The 19,430-nt window shown below is 46.8% G+C and overlaps 1 protein-coding gene across 1 annotated transcript; it reads right to left on the reverse strand.

Annotated features, from left to right (window-relative positions):
• Positions 1 to 1,992: 1,992 nt before the first annotated feature.
• UBE2G2 (ubiquitin conjugating enzyme E2 G2) lies at positions 1,993 to 19,193 on the reverse strand. Its single transcript, XM_027464094.3, has 6 exons — positions 19,077 to 19,193; positions 14,432 to 14,467; positions 14,297 to 14,342; positions 8,898 to 9,016; positions 5,845 to 5,985; positions 1,993 to 4,019 (listed from the first exon to the last, which is right to left on the reverse strand). The coding sequence occupies exons 1-6, from the start codon at positions 19,117 to 19,119 to the stop codon at positions 3,907 to 3,909; spliced, it is 498 nt and encodes a 165-aa protein (XP_027319895.1). The 5' UTR covers positions 19,120 to 19,193; the 3' UTR covers positions 1,993 to 3,906.
• Between the last annotated feature and the right edge of the window lie 237 nt (positions 19,194 to 19,430).

The following is a 19,430-nucleotide window of genomic DNA, read 5'->3' on the forward strand; positions in this document are numbered from 1 at the left end:
CACGGGCAGCTGCCCTGTAATAAATAACCCCCCGTCCGTATCATTAGCGTTAATTATACAGGAACACACCCCGGCACCTGCACTGCTGCTGCAGTTGCGTCTCGGGGGGCACGAGCTGCTTTCGAAAGCCACCTGCTTGGCTTTCTGCTGGCTCTGACACTGCTCGTCCATCTGAGGGACTGAGCCCGAGGCAGGACTGGGATGCTGCAGGTTTGGTGCCACGGCCAGAGCAGCTGGGAAGGGGCAGAAGCACACCAGGACCGCTGGGTGCCAGCTTCCTGAGCGCTTCCCTCGCTGCTCAGCCTTCTGGGCAGGATCAATGCCCACTGCAGGACTGGGCTAACACAAACTGCAACTCAATTCAGCCAGTGGTGGCGGGCAGCACCGAGCATCCCCATCCCAACAGGCCATTACAGTACTTTGGTACCCAAAATAACATGGTGTAACACCCCAGACGCAGCATGGTGCAAGGTGAGGAGCCCCAGGAAGGGGGCATTGCACTGTCCTGCTGCTCACCTGATGCTAAACTGCTCTAAGCAGGTAAGAAGTGTCTAGAGCTTAGACATTTGTCTCACTAAAAACTTAGAAACTTAATTACACAGTTCTCATCTTAATCTGATTTGCATAAAGACACTTAAAAATTCTGGGTTTGTACTTAATAGCAGTTGCTAACTACCCATCAACAGATAATAAACACGTGCTAGATCCAACAGCTCAGTTGTGCTCTCGTGTGCTCCAGCTGAGAGGCCCCACGGCTGTAGCACAGGGCATGCAGCATCCTTACCAAGGGGCAACTTCAGGAGGGAAGCAAGAAATCTTCCAGAGAGCAGAGATTTCCCCTCTGCATCCCGAAGGCAGCTCACCACCTTCCATTCATGAGCCAGCTCAAGCCAAAAGAAAGCTGGAGAGCACCCTCCTGACGGCTCTGCCCCGAAGCTGCAGCCCTTTCATGTGGTTCCAACGCCTCTCACACAGCAGTTTGCACTTTCAAAGAACCACTCGCATGCACACACACCAAACACAATGAACGTCTTGCATCCCACTGTGTGTGTTCTGACATCGCTCCTCTTGCCAAGAAAAAAAGTGCATGTGCATCGATGTACTTATACACAAAGGCTTTAGAAAGGATGTTGCTTGCATTTTTACAGCTTTGTTGGGAAAAAAAAGCTTCTTTTTTTTTTTTTTTTTTTTTTTTTTGTTTAAATGTAGAAGCCTAAGGCAAATATAATCCAGGTAAGTTTTTTTTTGTTTTGTTTTGTTTTTAAAAAGTCTTCAACACTTTACTTACATGTAACACCTGTAGAGTTCTGACACTCCCCAAGGAATGTTTTACAGTAACTGCTTCAGCTGGAAAAAAGGCAATTGCTCAGAAAATTATTGCTACTGGCTAGTCTTACACACCTTGCTAACATGAGTACTCCTTCCAGGAGGGAGAGGATTATGCCTGGCGGGGATGTTACAGCATCGACATGGCAGCTTTACAAGCCGGAACACCAAGGTGTTCCCCAGCTCTAAGAAGCTGTCCCTGCACGGAAACCTTTGTGGGGCAAGCCAGGCACAGGAGAGCTCTCCATTTTGGGGGACATTGTCCAATTCCAACTGAGATTTCCATCTCTGTGTCCTTCTCAAATCTGAGTGCTAATCTCAGCACATTTTGAGTGGTACACTTTTGAGTGATTCACCTGTTGCCATAACAAGACTCACAGACATCTAAGGCCAGACACAGAGATCATAACGAGACCTCTGTGAGAAGCGACCACATCAGCTGGCTACCAGATTTTTATAGTTTTCTTTGAAATACCAAGTGATTGCCATCATCAGAGGCAAGGCCTGGAAAGCCCAAGCCACTGTGTCAAGTCTTACACATCTCTAAGCATCCCTTGTGGTTTACTTGTGTGACGATGAACCCTTCCCCTCCGTTGGCCCACATCAGAACTGGACTCCTTTGACCATTGTTTGCCCATACAAAACACTTACTGAAATACACCGGCATACGTTTATAAAAGGAAGAAATACAATCACTTTATTTTCAGTATACAGACTAAATCCCACTGTAAAATGAAGATAACGAGTGAACACACGTAAGTAAAATACTCTGCACTTAAAAAGAGCCCAGTCTGGCCACGTCTGCTGAACATGTTGTTTGCTACGCGGCGCACAGAGCTCTCCAGCATTGCTTCCAAAAGCGTTTGAGGCACTCCCAGGAGCTACACTTCAACTATCACAATTCAAAGAACCACTCTCTCTTTGCATACAAATGCTACATTTTCCTGTATGCCCTGAAATACTAGTTAGGTACAATATTATCCCGTCCTCTCTGTTCCCAGATGACGGTGGGTCCTCCTCGCACCCTTACAGCAAAGGGAGAAGACATACTTCTAAAGGGAGGTAAGCTCAGCAAGTTACAGCAATACAAACTCTTCAAAGGTGCAGAAGGATGGCATACTGTGATCTGCAGCACATGAATAGGCAGCACGGACAGCGAGACGTAAATACAAGTTCTACCCACACGCATGCAAGCAATCGCCTCCGTGAAGCTTTCTGCACAGCGTAACTCTGTCCACAGCACACGCTTCTCCTGGAAAAAAAAAGCCCTTCTTGCATTTAGCCCATTTAAAGCAGCCAACAAAATCTGATTCCACGTGTTACCGATGGGCGTGTTATTGCTTGCAATAAGTTGAAGGAGATTTGGACTTAAGAGATCCGGTTGCGAAGCACAAAGGTCACCAGCAGCCCCTAATCAGTTTCCCAGCTCATCGCAGCATCTATTTCCCACAACCTGCACACCAGACTTTGGCTATAATACTCTGCAGTTTTAAACAAGCATCTTACCATCCTCTAGAAAACACAACTGACTCCTATTTAAATACATCAGAGCAGTCAGCATCAAGTATTACAGTTAATTGTACAAAATTCATCGCATTGGTTAGTGAAGGCTCATTCACCTGAAAAGTGGGTGACCTGGGCTGTAATGGCAAAGGCAAGCAGTGCCTAGCTTTCTGAGCAGGTATTTCACATTCCCGGTGGAGCAGGCACGTTCCCACTGAATTGTCAGGCTGCAGATGACCCACCTGGCCCACGGTGAACCTGGCCAAAGTGTTTAAGAATCCAGTTCTTCATATCTTGTGCCTCTAATTGAATGGAAAGTTTACATTGAATGTCTTTAAGAAGCAGTAAAAGTAGTTTTGGGATTTCTTCTAAGAAAACACTGACTCAAAGGCTTGATACAAATTCACAGTGTAATGTAGGAATACCAGCCTATTCTAGACCACTAGGCAGTCACTGGTAATGGTCACCGAGATCTTCTTTTAAAAAAGTCACACAGTGCAAAGCCACTTTCTACGTTAAACCACTCTGACTACAACCTTGTTTTACAGCCTCTCTGGTGAGCCACACTCTTCAAATCAATTTGAAATGCTGCCTTTGGCTTAGCAAGTATCATAAAACTGACAGATTATTTTCTGCCTACTGCTGCTCCAGGTGCAATACTGCCTGTATGAATGTAAAACTAATTCTCCTGGCAGGTGACCTAAAACAGTGCTGTTCGCAGACAGCAGATTGGCAGAAGTGGGCTGCGGATTGCAAATCCTCCAAGCTTTCCATACCATGAAGTGAGGTAGCAACAAATAGCCTTCAAAACAGCACTGCCCAAATATTTCTCCCTAGCAGTAATTCCCTTTCCCCCACAATTTAGTGAGTAAACTAACTCCCACTCTAGTGAGTAAACTCTAAGCCTCTAGGCTTCTCTGGAGCAGCGGAAGCAGAAAAGAGATGGGAAATAAATAATGAAGGATAAGAAGTAGTAGGCCAATAATTTTGCAAAGATTTCCGTTTTTGGTACCAGCACTGAGCACTGCTCTTTTTCAGGTGGAGAGAAATACAAAACATTGCAGTCTTTTTGTGAGCTTAAAGTCCAAGTGACTTCTGCACAATCTGCTTGGCAATCTTGTTAAATTGTTCTCTGTCTTCCCGCCACATCTTGGAGGCATCCACATTGGCTCCACTTTCATCATTTGGCTCTGAAACGAGAGAGAGGGAAAGGTAGGTGGACAGGCAGGAAACTGAGCAAGACCCTCTCCCTTCTTCAACACTGCCTCTACGCTGCCACTTTGCCGTGGCTCTGGCACGCTTCCCCTGCTTGGGATTGCTGAAACACCACTAAAGGAAATTCAGCTGTGGGATTCCCAACCAGTTCTCATTTAAATGATCACAAGAGAGTGTCACAGCAAGGTAAGAACTTGTTTCTTTAGACGAGAAACAAGTGGCAGTGAAAAAAGACGGTTTTATTTTGCTTATGGTCTTAGCCCCTGAGCCCCAGCACGCACACGGACTAACGTGTCACCAGTAGTGTTGTGAAGAGTTCTTAAAACTGCACAGTGCTCCCTGCAAAATATTTTTTTTCTAGTTCTGCGGCTTCACAGACACAAAGCCCTCGCTGAGCAGGCCACCCAAACAGGCTCTGTCACTTTTTTTGGATGGTTTGTTCTATTAAAAAAAAAAAAATACCACCATAAAATGCTTTCATTTCTGCAACATCTTTCATCCGAGGATTTCAGACTGCTTTACGAAGTACATTAAGACCTTGTGACTCAAACACTTCTTTTGTGCAGAGGTAAGCTGAGGCATGGGCTCTGTCAAGTTCATGGTCAGCACAGAGCAGGACAACTGCCGCAGGATTACACAGGTCATGCAGAACATACTCTGCCCGTTTTGCTTCATACACTAGTCCAAATCCAGCACAACCCAGTTCATGGCAGACACCTTGGGCTCCTGTTTTTCTCAGCACAATGCTTATGGTCCACCCTGGAACTCCAGTAGTCAGGACAGAAGATGCACAAATCACCCAGCTGGGTAAGCTGGGGCTTCTGGGGCTTGTCCTGTCGGCAGAGCCACAGCTGAGAACTTGTCAGCAGCCTGGAAGAAGCTGACAGTTGATGTTTTTGGCTAACTTCTCCAAAAGACACGGGGAGAACAGGATGCCCCATCAGAGATCAAGAGACCAGATGATTCTCCAGCAAAGCAGTCCAGGTAAGGCTGGACCACAAGCCGAGCTCCTGGAGGCCCCAGGGAGCCCAGTGAGGTACTGGTCCCTGCTGGGCAGCTTCCCAGCAGCAGGTTACTATCCTGAAGCAGATCTAGGCGCACGTAAGAGCCTTTTGTGCTTGCTCTTTGTTCAGCTTTGCTGCTTCTAGAACAGCATCATCATTCAAAACTGACTCTCAGGGCCATGCTTTTTTCCTTTTCAGGCAGTTCAGTGGCTCTGTGTGGAAAAAGATCCATCTTTTGGGGGAGACATACATGAGAGATCTGATCTATAGCCCTTGTGGAACCGAGGGGAAGCCACTTAAGAGGCTGCAAAAACACACTTTTACCACACCCCTCTTCTCAAGAAGGCTTCCTTTATATCTGGGGTGGCAGAACGGGGTACATTTCCCACGCTGGCAAAGTAACAAACAGAAATAGAGGGAGCTGGCTGGTGAATCACCGAGGCCATGGACTCCTAATTACCGGACTGATTTGATCTGGCTGGTAACCCTTCAGCTGCTAAAACCAAATCCCTAAAGGACCCAGAGCCTGACCATCAATCACCCTTTGCTTGGCTGCTGCTGACCCAGAAGGAATGCTGTGCAGTTGCTACAAAGCTGGAAACACTTGTTTTCTAATTCAGTCTTACTTTTTTCCTTTATTTTAAGAGAATAAATAAATATGAGGGCTTTAAGAACCCTAGTTCCTGCTGAGCAGTTTAAATGTCTTTTATCAGCTTAACATCAAAAAGCAAGGAGAAGCTCTAGCTATGCAGCAAGAAGCCAGCTGAGCTACAGCTAATAAAACATCAGTCCTTACCTGCCAGCATGCTAACAACTGACAAGAGGATCTTTTCCACACTCTGCACAGGACTCCATCGTTCAGCACTGCTCTCATATCCCATGGGATCATCCCCAGGAGCATGAAGAATAGAGATGCAAACTCTCCCGTCCGGGTAAACTGCACAAGAGGTACAAAGGATTGACTGTTACTTGGAGGAAAAACTTAGCCTCTCCAGATCTTTAGCACAGATTAACATTTGGACTTCGCCTTCATATGACTGATACTAAAACTTCCTCTTACAAAGGCAAGATGATACAAAAGCTGGAAGACTAAAATCTAGCAAAAACTTCCTTAAACGAGTTTAAAAACTTGGATCGTCTTCACCAAGAGAAGCTCTCTGGGAGCGCTCAGATCACTTAACAACCAAGGAGAGGCTCCTTTGAAAAAAATAAGAGCTGCAGCCTGGTGGAACAAGCCAAATATTGAGGCACGCACAGCTCCAGGTCAGTAACTAGTCTTAAAGCAAGGGGTAACAGCCTTACAGCACTGAATGCGTGTTGGAGTCCTCCGCTGGACCATGACTGTAAAAAAAAACAAAATTAAGCAAACATTCTCTGCTGCAGCAGGGAGACAAAAGCGGTAAGGTACAAAGGAAATAATTACTCTTATTTGAGCATTACTCAGGTGCAACCACATGGGTTCGTGCCGCTTTTTTTGTGTTTTTTGCTTAAAGCTCAGCTGCATGAAAGTGTGTGGAGGAAAAGTAACCTATCAGCTCAGGGTGTGGGCATCTTCCCCTCCCAGTTTTAACCTACACAATGCATCCACCTCACACAAGTCCTCCTCTCAGACACTTGACTCCACTGACTTGATCATTAGGCCAAAGCAAAGTTGAACGGGCAACACGAGAAAATGGGAGTTTGAAGTGCTACTTTAGGAACTTGGTAGAATCCTATGGCATCCCGATGAGTTACAGCCTCACCCTGGTGAGTGACCACTGGAAGCAGTTGTGCTTGTTTCCAGTTCCTTCCACCCAACCAGCTAATGTCTGTACAAGCCTGGGACGTGTAAGCACTTTGGAAGACTTATTGTATTTACACCCCCTCCTGCAGCCCTGGGCTGAGGGCTGGAGCTGGTCTAACCATAGCTGGAAGAGACAAAAACAGCACATGCTGAATCAGCACTTCTCCTGATGCGTTCCTAAGTTGCAGGGAGAAGTTAGTTAGTAAGTTAGTTATTTTCATGTTTTTATGCAGCATCTCTTTTAAAACAATTGGATGTCAGCAGCATAAACAATGCAGAAAAGGTTGATTCCAGGAAGACGTACGCATCTCCCACTTTATTACTAAATGTTAAAGCAAGGTTTTCACTTAATTGCTGCTTTGAAGTTATCTTTGCCAAAGCATCCACATTATTTTAAGCAACAGTAGCTCTGTGATGTCTCTTGTCCCCTCCGTATATAACTCAAAACTGCACAGATAATGGAACGTAGACTTTTTGAACACTTTTCTTCCAATTTCCCAAAGGATGAGGAGCAATCATTTAACAGAAGCCTGGCTACCAATTTCTACAGCCTTATTGGTAATAACCAGCCCACCACAAACCCACCTGGGAAGATTCACATGACTACCTCCAGAGACCTCAAATTTCAATTCACATGACCCAGTCATGGAGCTTTAAAGAGCTGAGGCCTGTACACCCAGTCTGTTCCCACCAACCCCCAGAGGCAGTGCTCAGTGTGGCAGAGCCACTCTGTAACAGGTAAGGGTCAGGCTGCTTGGACTTCTCCGCACCCCACTCCTCCTGGCCCTGCTGCAGGCTGGGCACACAAAGCAGCTCCAAGCAGAGATCCTGAAGCCAAGCCCAGAGCACTGCACAGACACAGCCCAGCCCCACCAGGCAGTTTAGCTCGGCTGGAGCAACGTGCTGATGTGGCCGTGCTGCTTCCACGTGCCAGCAGCTGCTGCAGACGTCAGAGCTACAGAGGTGATGCCAAACTGCCTTGAACACTTTTGCACAGGTCTATGCTGGCATGTGTAGATAGAGGTCTTCCATAGGAGAACAAAAAGATGGGTTTGATTGTGGACTAAATGGGCAAGAATCTGTGTCAGTAGTGTCTTGAGAGGGGGACAGCAGAGGAACTTCACAAAATTGCAAAATTCCTTGGAACAGGATGAAAAAATGGATGCCCAGCTGAGATCAAGACTGGTGTACCAGTGCAGGAATGTCAGCTGAGAAGGAAACAGCAGGCACGAGGGCAGCACTTGCCTTTTATTGCTCTCAGGTGGCACAGACCAAGAGCACAGATACAGCCCATCACATCTGGGTGATGACAAACAATCTTTACACAAGCCACGTCGATTTAACAGACATACTAAATAAGGATTTTACAACAAACACCAAAGCTGACTCCAAAGAAGAATGTTCTGTGCTTTACGCTTTTTACCTGTCCAAGACAAAAAGTTGTTAGTTGTAGTCATTGTTACTTCGATTCCTTCTTCTTAAGGCTTACAAGAAACACAGCTGAGATATTGTCAGTGCTAGAATTGCAGCAAAAGGGACAGCAAAAATCTTTAAAATTAAAAGCTTGTAAATGTGCCAGCTGCTTGGACAGAGCACTGCGCATGTCAGAACGATCACGTCAGAAGTGTTACAGAATCCTCGATTTCAGGTGAAAAAAGCCATGCTGCCAACTCAAGCTGCTTTCAGAAACTTCGGTCAATATGAACAAGTTTTCACTTGTTAAAATAACACAGAACTACTTAAATACAAGCCATAGTGCAATACTGGAAAGAGTCAGTATTATTTTACTAAATCTCACATCGTGTGCAAAGCATTCATCTTCAGGCTATTTATTTATTTTACTCAGTTATGAGGATGCCTTGAAGGCAGTGAAATTATTGGAAACTTTACTGGACTGTTTATTACCAACAGGTATCTGAGGATTAATGTGGTAAAAAGAGAGTGACCCTAAGAAAGCGCAGCATTGCTGTACAGCTGAACACTCCTAGGCACAGCTGGGAGTGCCGCTGCTCCTTTAAGGTGCAAAACCAACCCGTGCCCCTCATGTCGTGCTGCATCAGACTCACTGTTTGGATGGAACATCTCGCACGTGAACCTCATCTTTGGAGGACTCAATGGATAGTCGAGTGGGAAGCTCAGAATAGCTGGGAAAACCCCGTACTCGAAACAGGTGTCTTCAGGACCCCTAGAAACAGATAAGAAGTTATTTACCCAAGTTTCATGTATTTCTTTCACCCACAGTCTTGTCTAGTGAGACACCTTAGCTTTGGATTATATCATCGGCTCCAGAACACTGAGAGTTAAAACACTCTCACCTCACACCTCAAACTTAAATCCAAATACAGGGTTTGGGAGGGAAGGGGGGAAAAAAAATAAATCAAAGCTTGCACACTAAATTACTAGGAAGGTCACAACATGGCTTAATTAGCAGGGTGTGTCTGGCTATAATTGGAGTATCTGGCTCCAAGGCATGTTCCAGGATTTGAGTGTCTGCACGTCAAGAGAAAGCAGAGGCAGGTGTGGGACTCCTGTGCCTTTGAAGATACTGCTGTGCTGCACAGAGAGAGATGTCAAACACTGCAGCTCAAAAATAATTCATAAAACCCAGGAGGATTCAAACTGCCAGTATCGAGCGTAACCACACATAAACACTTCATGCCATCTGATGCAAAAAAAAAAAATACAACAATGGTTTGTAACAATAAACACACAGCCCAGGGGCCATAAACGCTAGGTGCAGGACAATAGAGATCTATGGCATTTGTTTTCATTCTCTCAAGCATACACTGAGAACTTCATCAAGGCTCCTGCATGAAACATTGCACTGTGAACACAATAAGGAAATCAAAGTACAAATTCAAAGGGTAATCAAGTGAGAATACGAAGACAACTGTTTTGCCTTCTCTGCACAAAGCATCTTTGGAAGGTAAGCAAAAAAGTTTATTTGAAATGATTTATTCAAATTCAGTGAACCATCTGGAAGTTATAAAGCAAACACGATTTCCCCTGACCGGGAAGATCATGGAATGAGCTTCATCACTTAAAACCTTAGCCAGGGAAACACATGCATCGCACAGAAAGCTTTTCAAACAAGGATGATATTGTCTGGGAAATAAAGTTTATGAATGTATTCATGCCTCCACCTCCCAGCCTGCAAACACATTCTCCATGCCAGAAGGAAAAAAAATAATTTCAAAGCCAAATGGTCAAAGACTCCTTACAGCTAAGGCTGCACTGGTAACCTGCAGAAAAAGAAAAAAAAAAAAAAAAAAAAAAAAAAAAGACTAGCAAAACCTAAAGCCCTGAGAAGTTAAACTCTGGGATTTAACTCAGTTTGGGTTTAACTCAGTTAAACTTTGGGATTCTGAAGACTTGACTGATCAATAAATACAAGACTGAAATATTTTAAACCTGCACACTTAACAGCAGCAGGCAAGTTCAGAGACACGCACCGATGCAGAACGAAAGCTAACCCATCTCAACCGCTGACATTCCCTCTCTCGTCTTTTCCATAAATTTAGCCAGGATCCAATATTCACATTTGAGGGTAAACCGAATGCATTTTTTCATGAGCATTCTAATTCCAGCTGCATTTTGAAGGCTCATTGTTGAACTTCTGAGGGTATGTACATACACGCATTGAAAGCTGGTGGGTGTCTTATGTTCTGTTTTGAGAGCAAACACACAGCCTCGAGGGCTCTTCTGTCAAATACGTTAACCCAACAGGCTCCGTTGCAGGCCCTGTAATAAGTGAGCAAACTGCTTTTGTTTTAGCCATTCAGCGCTGCCGGGATCAACTTCAAAGAAATTATTCGAGTTAATCCAAGGCAGCATTTGCTACTACAGAACACCCAGGACAGTGCCACTTTCAACTCACAAAGGACATCACCGCGGCCAACAAGGCACAAAGTACAGCACCCTCTGTAGCGCTGCCACCTGCTCTGTGAAGATTCCAAAGCACATCACACTTGCAAAGCCTCTGTGACTTATGGTATGATTTCCTCTGAGCTGCTACACCAGCTGGAGCCCAGACTACCGGGCACCCCATCAGGGTTCCCCCAAGAAAAGCCTCGGTGGCATCCTTCCCTCTCAGCAGAGAGCCAATAGTCCAGCCCATTAAACAAGCAGTGCCTTAAGCAGCTTTTCTGCTTTCTCAGAAAAAAAAAAAAAAAAAAAAAAAAAAAACCACCTGCTTGAGGCACTGCTTAAGGCACTCATTCTGCATGGCTTGGGACATAAGTCTCTAAGAAATACCTCATCCTAAACCTGGTTAAACAGAAAATCCTGTAAGGTCTGCGAGGCAGGCAGTCTGCATCCTTCCCCCCACGCAGTGCTACTCTGCAGACTTCGCTGAAGGGCTGGGGCACCGCTTCTCCAGCACGGCATCCAGCATCTTCCCAGCCACCACAGCACTTCACCTCCATCGCACAAAGCCACGAAAATGTACTGGGAACTGACAGCAACGGTAAGGTTGGAGGGAATTTTGAGGGCCATTGGTACCCACGCGGGTTCAATCCTGACTCGGTCACTGCGCACGGTGATCACAGCAGCTTTTGCTGTCCTGGCCACACTTCTGGTGCTCTCACAGTCAGTCTGCTTCCAAGCAACTACAGCAAAGAGATCTAAGCAGATTCAAGAAACTAACAGAAAGTTGCATTATTCCTGCAGCATCGGTGCTAAAGATGCTGAATCCAACACCAAAAATAACACCATATTATTAACAACTCTGTCAGCATAACACAAAAATGAGAAACTCTGAACTCTGTGAGGTCGATGTTACTTGGGCAAGGGGAAAAACACAGAGGTAGCGTCTGCCAAAACAGGAGGGAAAAGCGAATTGACAAGGACAATTAATTCTATAGCCACGGTTTCAAGTGCATTTGTAAAGGGCTTCTTATTTGTAAAAAGAAGCTGGAAAAAGACCAAAGCCCACAGTCGTCAGATGCTGAAAAGGGGAATTCCACACTAAACGAAACAAAAGGCATAAGCCTAATTATAGATCTAATTACCTTTCTAGAGAGGCTTTTTATAAGTTTGCTTCAATCTATGTAATTTCTTTTTCAAGCGATCTTTAGGCTAACAAAGTTCTTTACAATTATATATTTGTGTGTCTTTGGGGATAAACTTTAATACCAAGGCAAGCTTTCCTTTGCCAACCAAAGAGGACCAAACTTCGCCTTGAAACATGAAATTCATGAGCTTGCACAACACAACGCAGCCTGTCGGACCTCACGCAGTGCTAAGGTATTGAGCAGCATTATGATAAACCCTCTCGACATGCTGGGGCTATTTATCAGCATGAATAAGTCATCCTGCTGCAAAGACTTGGTTTTCATAAATATTCTAATCGAGCTCCTGTTTGATGTCTTATCACGAAGGTGCGTTTCACACCAGGTTCTGAACCTTCACTATTTGGAAAAATTATCACGTTGTGTTTCCAATTCCAGATCTAAAATGTAAGCTTAAAAACTATTCTGTCATTCGGTCATGTCAGTACAGCCTTAACATTTATGTTTAACATTTATTCAGCACTGCTGCAGGCAAGAACACCGGAAATACAAATTATTATTACCATTATTTTTAAAATGGCATTACTTTTTTTTTATTTTATCTCTGAGCCAAGCTCTTACATCAATCCATTAATCTCTGTAACATTACCCAACCCACCTCTGGATTGATAAATGGGTGATGTCTTTTTCCCCTTTAAGTCTCTCTCTTTTTTTCTGTATTTATTTGTGATGATGTACTGTAACTTTATAGAAACTGGGTGGAGAGAAGGAAAAAAATTCTCTTTTTCATTATTATGCTACTTACCTACCTTTTCTATTCCATCTGTCTCAAATTTAAAGTCAACCTTACTTTAATTACCTCATCTGCACTTCTTTCAATCCCACAGTCTAACGCAGCACATTTGAGATTACAAAACATTCAAGAAGATTATCACAAAAATGTAAACAAGTCATTTAGCTTGCTTTCCAGATGTACTCAAATATTTTTACTAATAGAGTTTTGTAAAGAGATGAAAGTAACCCAACGTGTTTAGAGTAAACATGTTTCTATTGTACCACAGCTTCAGAATTTAGCAGATCTTAAAATATAATTCTATTATGACACACACACAATACAGAAACCAAAAGCTCCTCCGCCTCTCATTTTACGCTGACAAAGACCTGAAGCTCAACACTCAGCACTTTAAAGGGCTTTCAAGTTTGCAGGCAGCTCCTCTGTTGTTTAAGAATTTGTTATGGGCAACATCAGAAAAAAAATATTTTCTAAGTAATGAATCAAATACAAAAGTACCTCTGCGTGTCCCCCCAGGAAAGCTCTCATCAACCACAAAATCTCTTCTGCTAGAAAGTATTGAGGGACAAGGATTTCCTTCCACATTCCAAGAAACGCATTAAATTCTCTGGGATTTCTGAGCTCCAAGCTACGCACGACTTTCTGAACTGAAAGTAGGTACTAGCAAATACATGTTTTGGAAAAGTGCTAACTACCTGACTTACAGAAAGAAGGGAAAGCGTCAGCAGTTGCCTAATGTGAGAGGTGTGGGCTGCTATAAGCTACCTATTCCCCCAAAAGGTGTGTATCTCCAGGGGACCGAGCCAGCAGGAATCATGACCTGTTTGTCCCAGGATGGATTATTGCTGCAATAAGCAGAGGCATCCACCAACTGCTCATGTGAATGTGCCAACAAGCAGCGTTCATTCAAATCTCCACTTACCAAGGCCTGCAATAATTCAGAGTCCCACATCTGCAAGTGAGTAGGATCACCCATGCGGCCAGCTTTTGCGGGACAGGTGACACTACAGCTCAACAGGCTTTTGCACTGCTTGCACAATCCACAGCGACCAGAGCTGCTCACCAGCAGAAGAGCTTATACGCAAAACCGCTGCGCACAACAGCAGCTGATTCAGGACATTCACAGAATTTTAAAAGATTATTTACGTTTGTGGGTTTTTTTGTTTGGTTGGTTTTTACTTCAACTGCTTTATCAGACTGATTACCTTGCACTTCTCCTAGAATAAATTTCAGTACTAAGTAATTTTAGACACTCACCTTTTTCTCCTATCACTGATAATCTGCCTGTTTCACTCCACTTCACATGAGAAAACCTGTCCCATATTTGCAGTTGAGCAACATTCCCAATGTGTCTGTGTGACCTACAAGCAATTTACGGTTTCCTACAGTGTTTGTGTACACACCGTATATCCAGTGGAACCCAAATGATTCCTGTAGCATTTGCAAGTTATACATGCCAAGGGTTTCTTATTATGACACCTGCACAACAAATCATCACTTGAGCACAACACTGCCTCTGCCCAACTGTTTGAATTCCCAATATAATTCTCAGCTTGGATCTGACAAAAAGTTCCCAGCCAAAAATAGGCCAAGGTTGATATTAGGCAAAACTGGTAAGATTATTATTTTACTATTATTTTTAAATATTCTTCTGTTAACTCACATAATCAGAGCTTCCCACTCAAAGAAGTTCTCTTCGTTCATAGGACCTGTCAAGAGACAAAACAGAACAATGCTCAGAGCTACCAGAAGGTGAGGCTCCAACTTGGCAGCGCACGGCCTCCGCTCAGCTCCTCACCTGCTACTATCCCTTCTGGTGGGTTCAGGGTCAGCTCTGTGAAAAGAACAAACACCAGAGGTTAACACGGCCGGCAAGCCTGAGCGTTTCAGCGAGTGTCTGGGTCACCGTGGCTCAGCACAGAGGCTCCACAGCAAAAACCCTCCAGGAAAACCTCGAGGAGGAGACCGTGGGAGGAATTGTCTGGGCGTGCTGTACTGGGCAAGACTCCACATCCAGCAGGCCCCAGGGTCTCACTGGTGACAATTTAACTTTGCCATGCAAGACAATTTTCTGAACAAAATGATCCCAGAATTGTAGAAGGGTTTGGGTGGGAAGGGGCCCTAAAGATCCTCTAGGTCAAGCCCCTGCTCTGGGCAGGGCACCCTGCCCCCTGCCCCATCCAGCCTGGCCTTGAGCACTGCCAGAAATGAGGCACCCACAGCTCCTCAGGGCAGCACCTCACCACCCTCTGAGTGAAGTTCTTCCTAATATCTAACCTAGTATCTATGTTTCTTCAACTTAAAGCCATTCAGGCACACACTCAACCAACGTGAAGAGAGCACAGGCTGTCTTCTCACAACCCCTGGGCAGCGACTCAGGTTAACAAACCTCAGCACATGCACTGCTCATCGAGAGCATCACCTCCCAAGCAGTGGCCCACAGGCTAGCAGCACTCACAAAATAACCGCAGAAAACCCCCTGCTCTTTCTCAGGCACACACACCAAAAAAAAAAAAAGTATGAATGCACAGCCAGGGAAGACAAAAAGTCCTGAACCAGTAACAAAGAGGTTTAACCTAATTTCTGCTAGGCTACGAATGAAAGCTGCAGGCGATGCTGCACAGAACAGCACATGGCTCTTTGTCTGTCCAGGAAAACTTACTGCCAAGCAAAGATAGCAAAAGCTGAGTTCACCCAGCTTGCATTCACCTTTGGCACAAACCTCCCTGATTTAAGTTCAAAGAGCAGGAAATTGGAGGTTGGTGCCAGCATGACACACACCCCGAGCACCCGGACAGTGGCATTACAGAGCAGGTTGTCCACCCTGAGAGCGGGTCCCCAGCACCCTGCCTGCAGATGTTTTTAGGCAGATGGAGAGAGATGTCAAGCCTGGGAGCTCCTGAACTGCGTGTATCTATCACGGGGCACTCCCTTTAAGGAAAAAAAAAATAATAATAATGGGTATTTCTCCTGCTTTCCTTTGAAAACCTGGGGAGCTTCGTTGTTTCAGCCCCTGTGCTGCTGGAGGCAGCATCTGGCAGCAAAGCCAGGGGACTCTTTACAGCGCTCCCCCTCCGAGCACAACCGGGGCGATGGGAAGCAGGAGGCAGATACCAGTGAGCAAAGTCTCCACAGTGCTGGAAGTTCAATTCTCCACTTCTCTTTCTCATCTCTCCCCCTGGGGACAGGTGAAGGAGGTTTCTATCCAGAAGGACTGGCAGGGAACGGGCCCAGGAGCTTTGACTGGGAAGAGCTGCTGCTCAGTTAGGAAGGAAGAGGCCCCTCTACACGTGCATGGTCACATCCTCCCGGGTGATTTGTGAAGAGCTCTCTCTCTAAAGGAAATTGGGAGCACTGCTTTCAAGAGCTACAGAGCGTGATCTGCTCCAGTCCTGCCACTGCATCCAAAACAGAAGCCAAACAAGGGTAACCCTAGAGGAATGCTGGGGGGGAGTTTTTCCAATTACTGCAGCACGCAGCAAAAAAAACTGCAGTTGGTGTTTGTTTAACCTTTCCCTGCAGAACGCCTGTTGGAAATGGAAGTGGCCAAATGCTGGAACAGGCTTTCTAGAAAAGGTGGTCGGTGCCCCGCGCCTGCCAGCAGTCAGGAGGCACCTGGACAGAGCCCTCGGTGACGTGCTCCACCTGCTGCTTAGCCCTGAAGTGCTGGGGTGGCTGCAAAAAAGGATAAAGATGGGAAACCAGAAGAAGAATCCTAAAAACAAACAAACAAAAAAAAATTTGAAAGGCCAAAGGGGAAAACAAAGGGGCAGCAGAGGCACGAGGAGAAGCAGAGGCTGGCAGGTAAGACGCTGGCCATTTATACATCAGCAGAGCCACTTTGGGGTGTCACAGGGAGTCTGGGTGGCTGGAGAGCTTTCCGTTCACACACATGTGGTGGGTGCATGCTGGAGGAGCCCGTGGCGGCGCAGCCCACCAACCGATGCAGAACAATGTCTCTCTTCAGGGCTGGGAGCATTTGGAGCCGTTTCCAGCTTCGCATCCTCCACAAGGCATCCCGTTTGGTTCGCGTGGCGGTTTTGCTGCACACAGTCAGGGGATTTGCATCCAAACCCAGACACAATGGAGTCCCAGCTTGCAGCAGAAGAGCTAAGCCTTACTTGAAAGCTTTGCTTTTAAGTTGAGCCTGAATGAAAGGCAGAAGCTGGCACAACCGGAGCGCAGTGCTGCTGCTAGGGACTGGGGGCAGATCTGGGTGCACACACCACTGACGCCCCCCTTCTCATTCCGGTGCTCGCCGGGGAGTCCTTCCAGGCTGACTACACCCCAAACAACGTGAGCTGAGAACACACCTTCTTGTCGGTGGGGTTAACAAGGGGACTGACCGTATTACTTGCCTTCTGCGAGCTGTATCCATTTAGCATGTCCCCAGGGTGACCAAGCAAATGAAGTTCAGCAAATAGTACAGGCACGTTCCCTCAGCACCTGAGGGGCCTGAACCCAGAGCCCTGCTTTGCAAGAAGCCCCGTTTCCTCGTTTCCTTCTCTCCTGGTCTGGGGGCTCAGGCGTGAGTCCCCCAGGAAGGGCTCTGGCTGCAGGGGGGCGGCTTGGTGCCCGTCCACCCAGCCAAGGTAGCGTCTGGAAGCAAGCTCTCCGCCTCCAGCTCCAGCCTGTAACCCATTTTAGATTGAAAGCATCCAGATTGTGAGATCTTCCTGATCTCGTAGTAAGGAAATGATAAAGGCAGAAGCAGCAGGTTCCCACCTCTTAAGTCTCACAAGCTCCTATTGAGACTGTATTTTTTTCAGGCTGTAATACTATTAAATATTCTAAATTTAGAATTAATAACAAAGGGATTATACCCTTTCTTATACCTGATTTCTGAAAGCTTTATCTCAATTAGTTTTATGATAAAAATGCTTGAATAAATACGAGATAGCAAGAAGTCATCAGACTCTAAACACGTAAACAATGTTCTAAATAAGGACAAAAAATAAATAAATCTCCTTGGTGCTCAGAGCCACCTTCCTTCTGTCTCTGCATGGAAAGGAAAACAGTGAGGTGTCAGAGCATCTCCCAGATGGAAGTAAGGCTTTTGGGTTCCAATGGGTTGAAACTTCCCACTGCATCTAACGCTTTTCACCCATGGTAAAAATAAACAGACTCAGAGATGCGCACAGGGAAAATTAAAAGCCAAAGCTTAAGGTGTGCTCGCACTCAGAGAAGCAAAGGGGCCAATCCTCAAAGCCTTCCCCTCTCCACCACTGTGCTGGCAGGGCAGAAACCGAAATTTCTTGTTTGTTTCTGTACCACAGGTGTCCAGAAGCAGAAGCGCCGTCCCCTCAGCCACCACGGATGGCATTCTCTTCTCACAGCACTGCCTTTTATTACTGTTGGGAAAGGGTTTGGAAAGGCAGATCACAAGCAAGATGTTATCTCCATTCATGATAAGTGCCACATTGGGAAACTATGCAGGGAAGACTCACGTGATGTCTGCCTGTAGCATTCATTAAAACTGGTTTCGATGCTGTTTATTTAGCACCGCTCTTCCCTTAATAATTCATTCATACGGGGCATTCGAGTTAGATCTCGGAGCCTCTCAGAAACAAAGGATCAAAAACACTGCAGGGCCTTACGTAAGAGAAAAGACAAAAGCAAAGTCGAGTCTTTTGGAAGCTGGCCGGCGGTTCTGGACCATGACAGCAATCTGTGGGTTCCTGGGGCACAACACAAGCAGGCGCCTCACCCACACGGCAGCCCCAGGCCAGCTCAGGAAGGGCCATGCAAAGCTTTGTGTTGGCATCCAGCTCTTCCAGCCCGACGCCAACCTCCACCTACCAACCAGGCCTTTTTTTTTCACCCTGTTCCACTTCCTTTCCTTATGTAAAAGGCCAGGATACCAAAGACCAAATGGACGAAGGAGGAAGCTGCGTGGCTGTGAGGAGAAACTCACCTTTAGGCACCTCGCAAGGGCACTGGGGAGCGGACTGCTCGTGCTAGGGGCAGTGCCCCGAGAGGGCCCCATCCCCGGGGCACCCAGTAACAGGAGCAGGAGCAGAAATAGGAGCAGGAATAGGAGCAGGAGCAGGAGCAGGAATATGAACAGGAACAGGAGCAGCAGCAGGCTCCCTGCTCCCTCTGGCGGGGCTCTGGGGGCCCACCAGCGGCTGACACGCCGCATTTTGTCAGCGAGCCACAGCCCGTGCGGTTTTTAACCAAACAACTCCACGTCAGCAAAAAAAAATAAATAAAAATAAAAAGGAGAACCGTCCCTCCACCCCCCCACACCCTCCCCGTCCGGGGCTTCCTGAGCGCGGCCGATGAGGAGAGCCCCGGGGAGGCGCTGCCGGGCCGGGCCCTGCGCTGGGCCCGGGGAGGCCCGGCCCTGCCCGCCCGGTGCCGCGGCAGCGGGACCCCCTCACTGGGGGGTGAGGATGGAGGCGAGGAGTGCCCGGAGCCCCCCGGCACCCCCCTCGACTCACGCTTGTACTCGGCCATCAGCCGCTTCAGCGCCGTGCCCGCCATGGCTCCGCCTCTGTGGTGCGGGCAGGGCCCTCCCCGCCGCGCCGGGCAGGCGCAGAGCGAGCGCGGCCCCGGCTGAGGCGAGCGCCATGAGGGGAACGGGCGGGGGGCGGGGGGCGGCGGGGACACGGGCAGGGGGCTGCGGGGAGCCCTCTGAGGGGGGTTAGGTTTTGGCAGCGCTGTGGGGATGCAAAGCTCGGTGTGGCCTCGCCTGCAGGGTTCCTGGTAGCTCCTCATGCACAGTGCGGTGGGATTAGGCTGCCCTCCCCGCTTACACACCAAGTTTCTCCACCAAAAACCAAGCCCACAGCTCT

This window comes from Anas platyrhynchos, chromosome 9 (assembly GCF_047663525.1).
Source record: "Anas platyrhynchos isolate ZD024472 breed Pekin duck chromosome 9, IASCAAS_PekinDuck_T2T, whole genome shotgun sequence".
NCBI classification, from domain to species: Eukaryota; Metazoa; Chordata; class Aves; order Anseriformes; family Anatidae; genus Anas; species Anas platyrhynchos.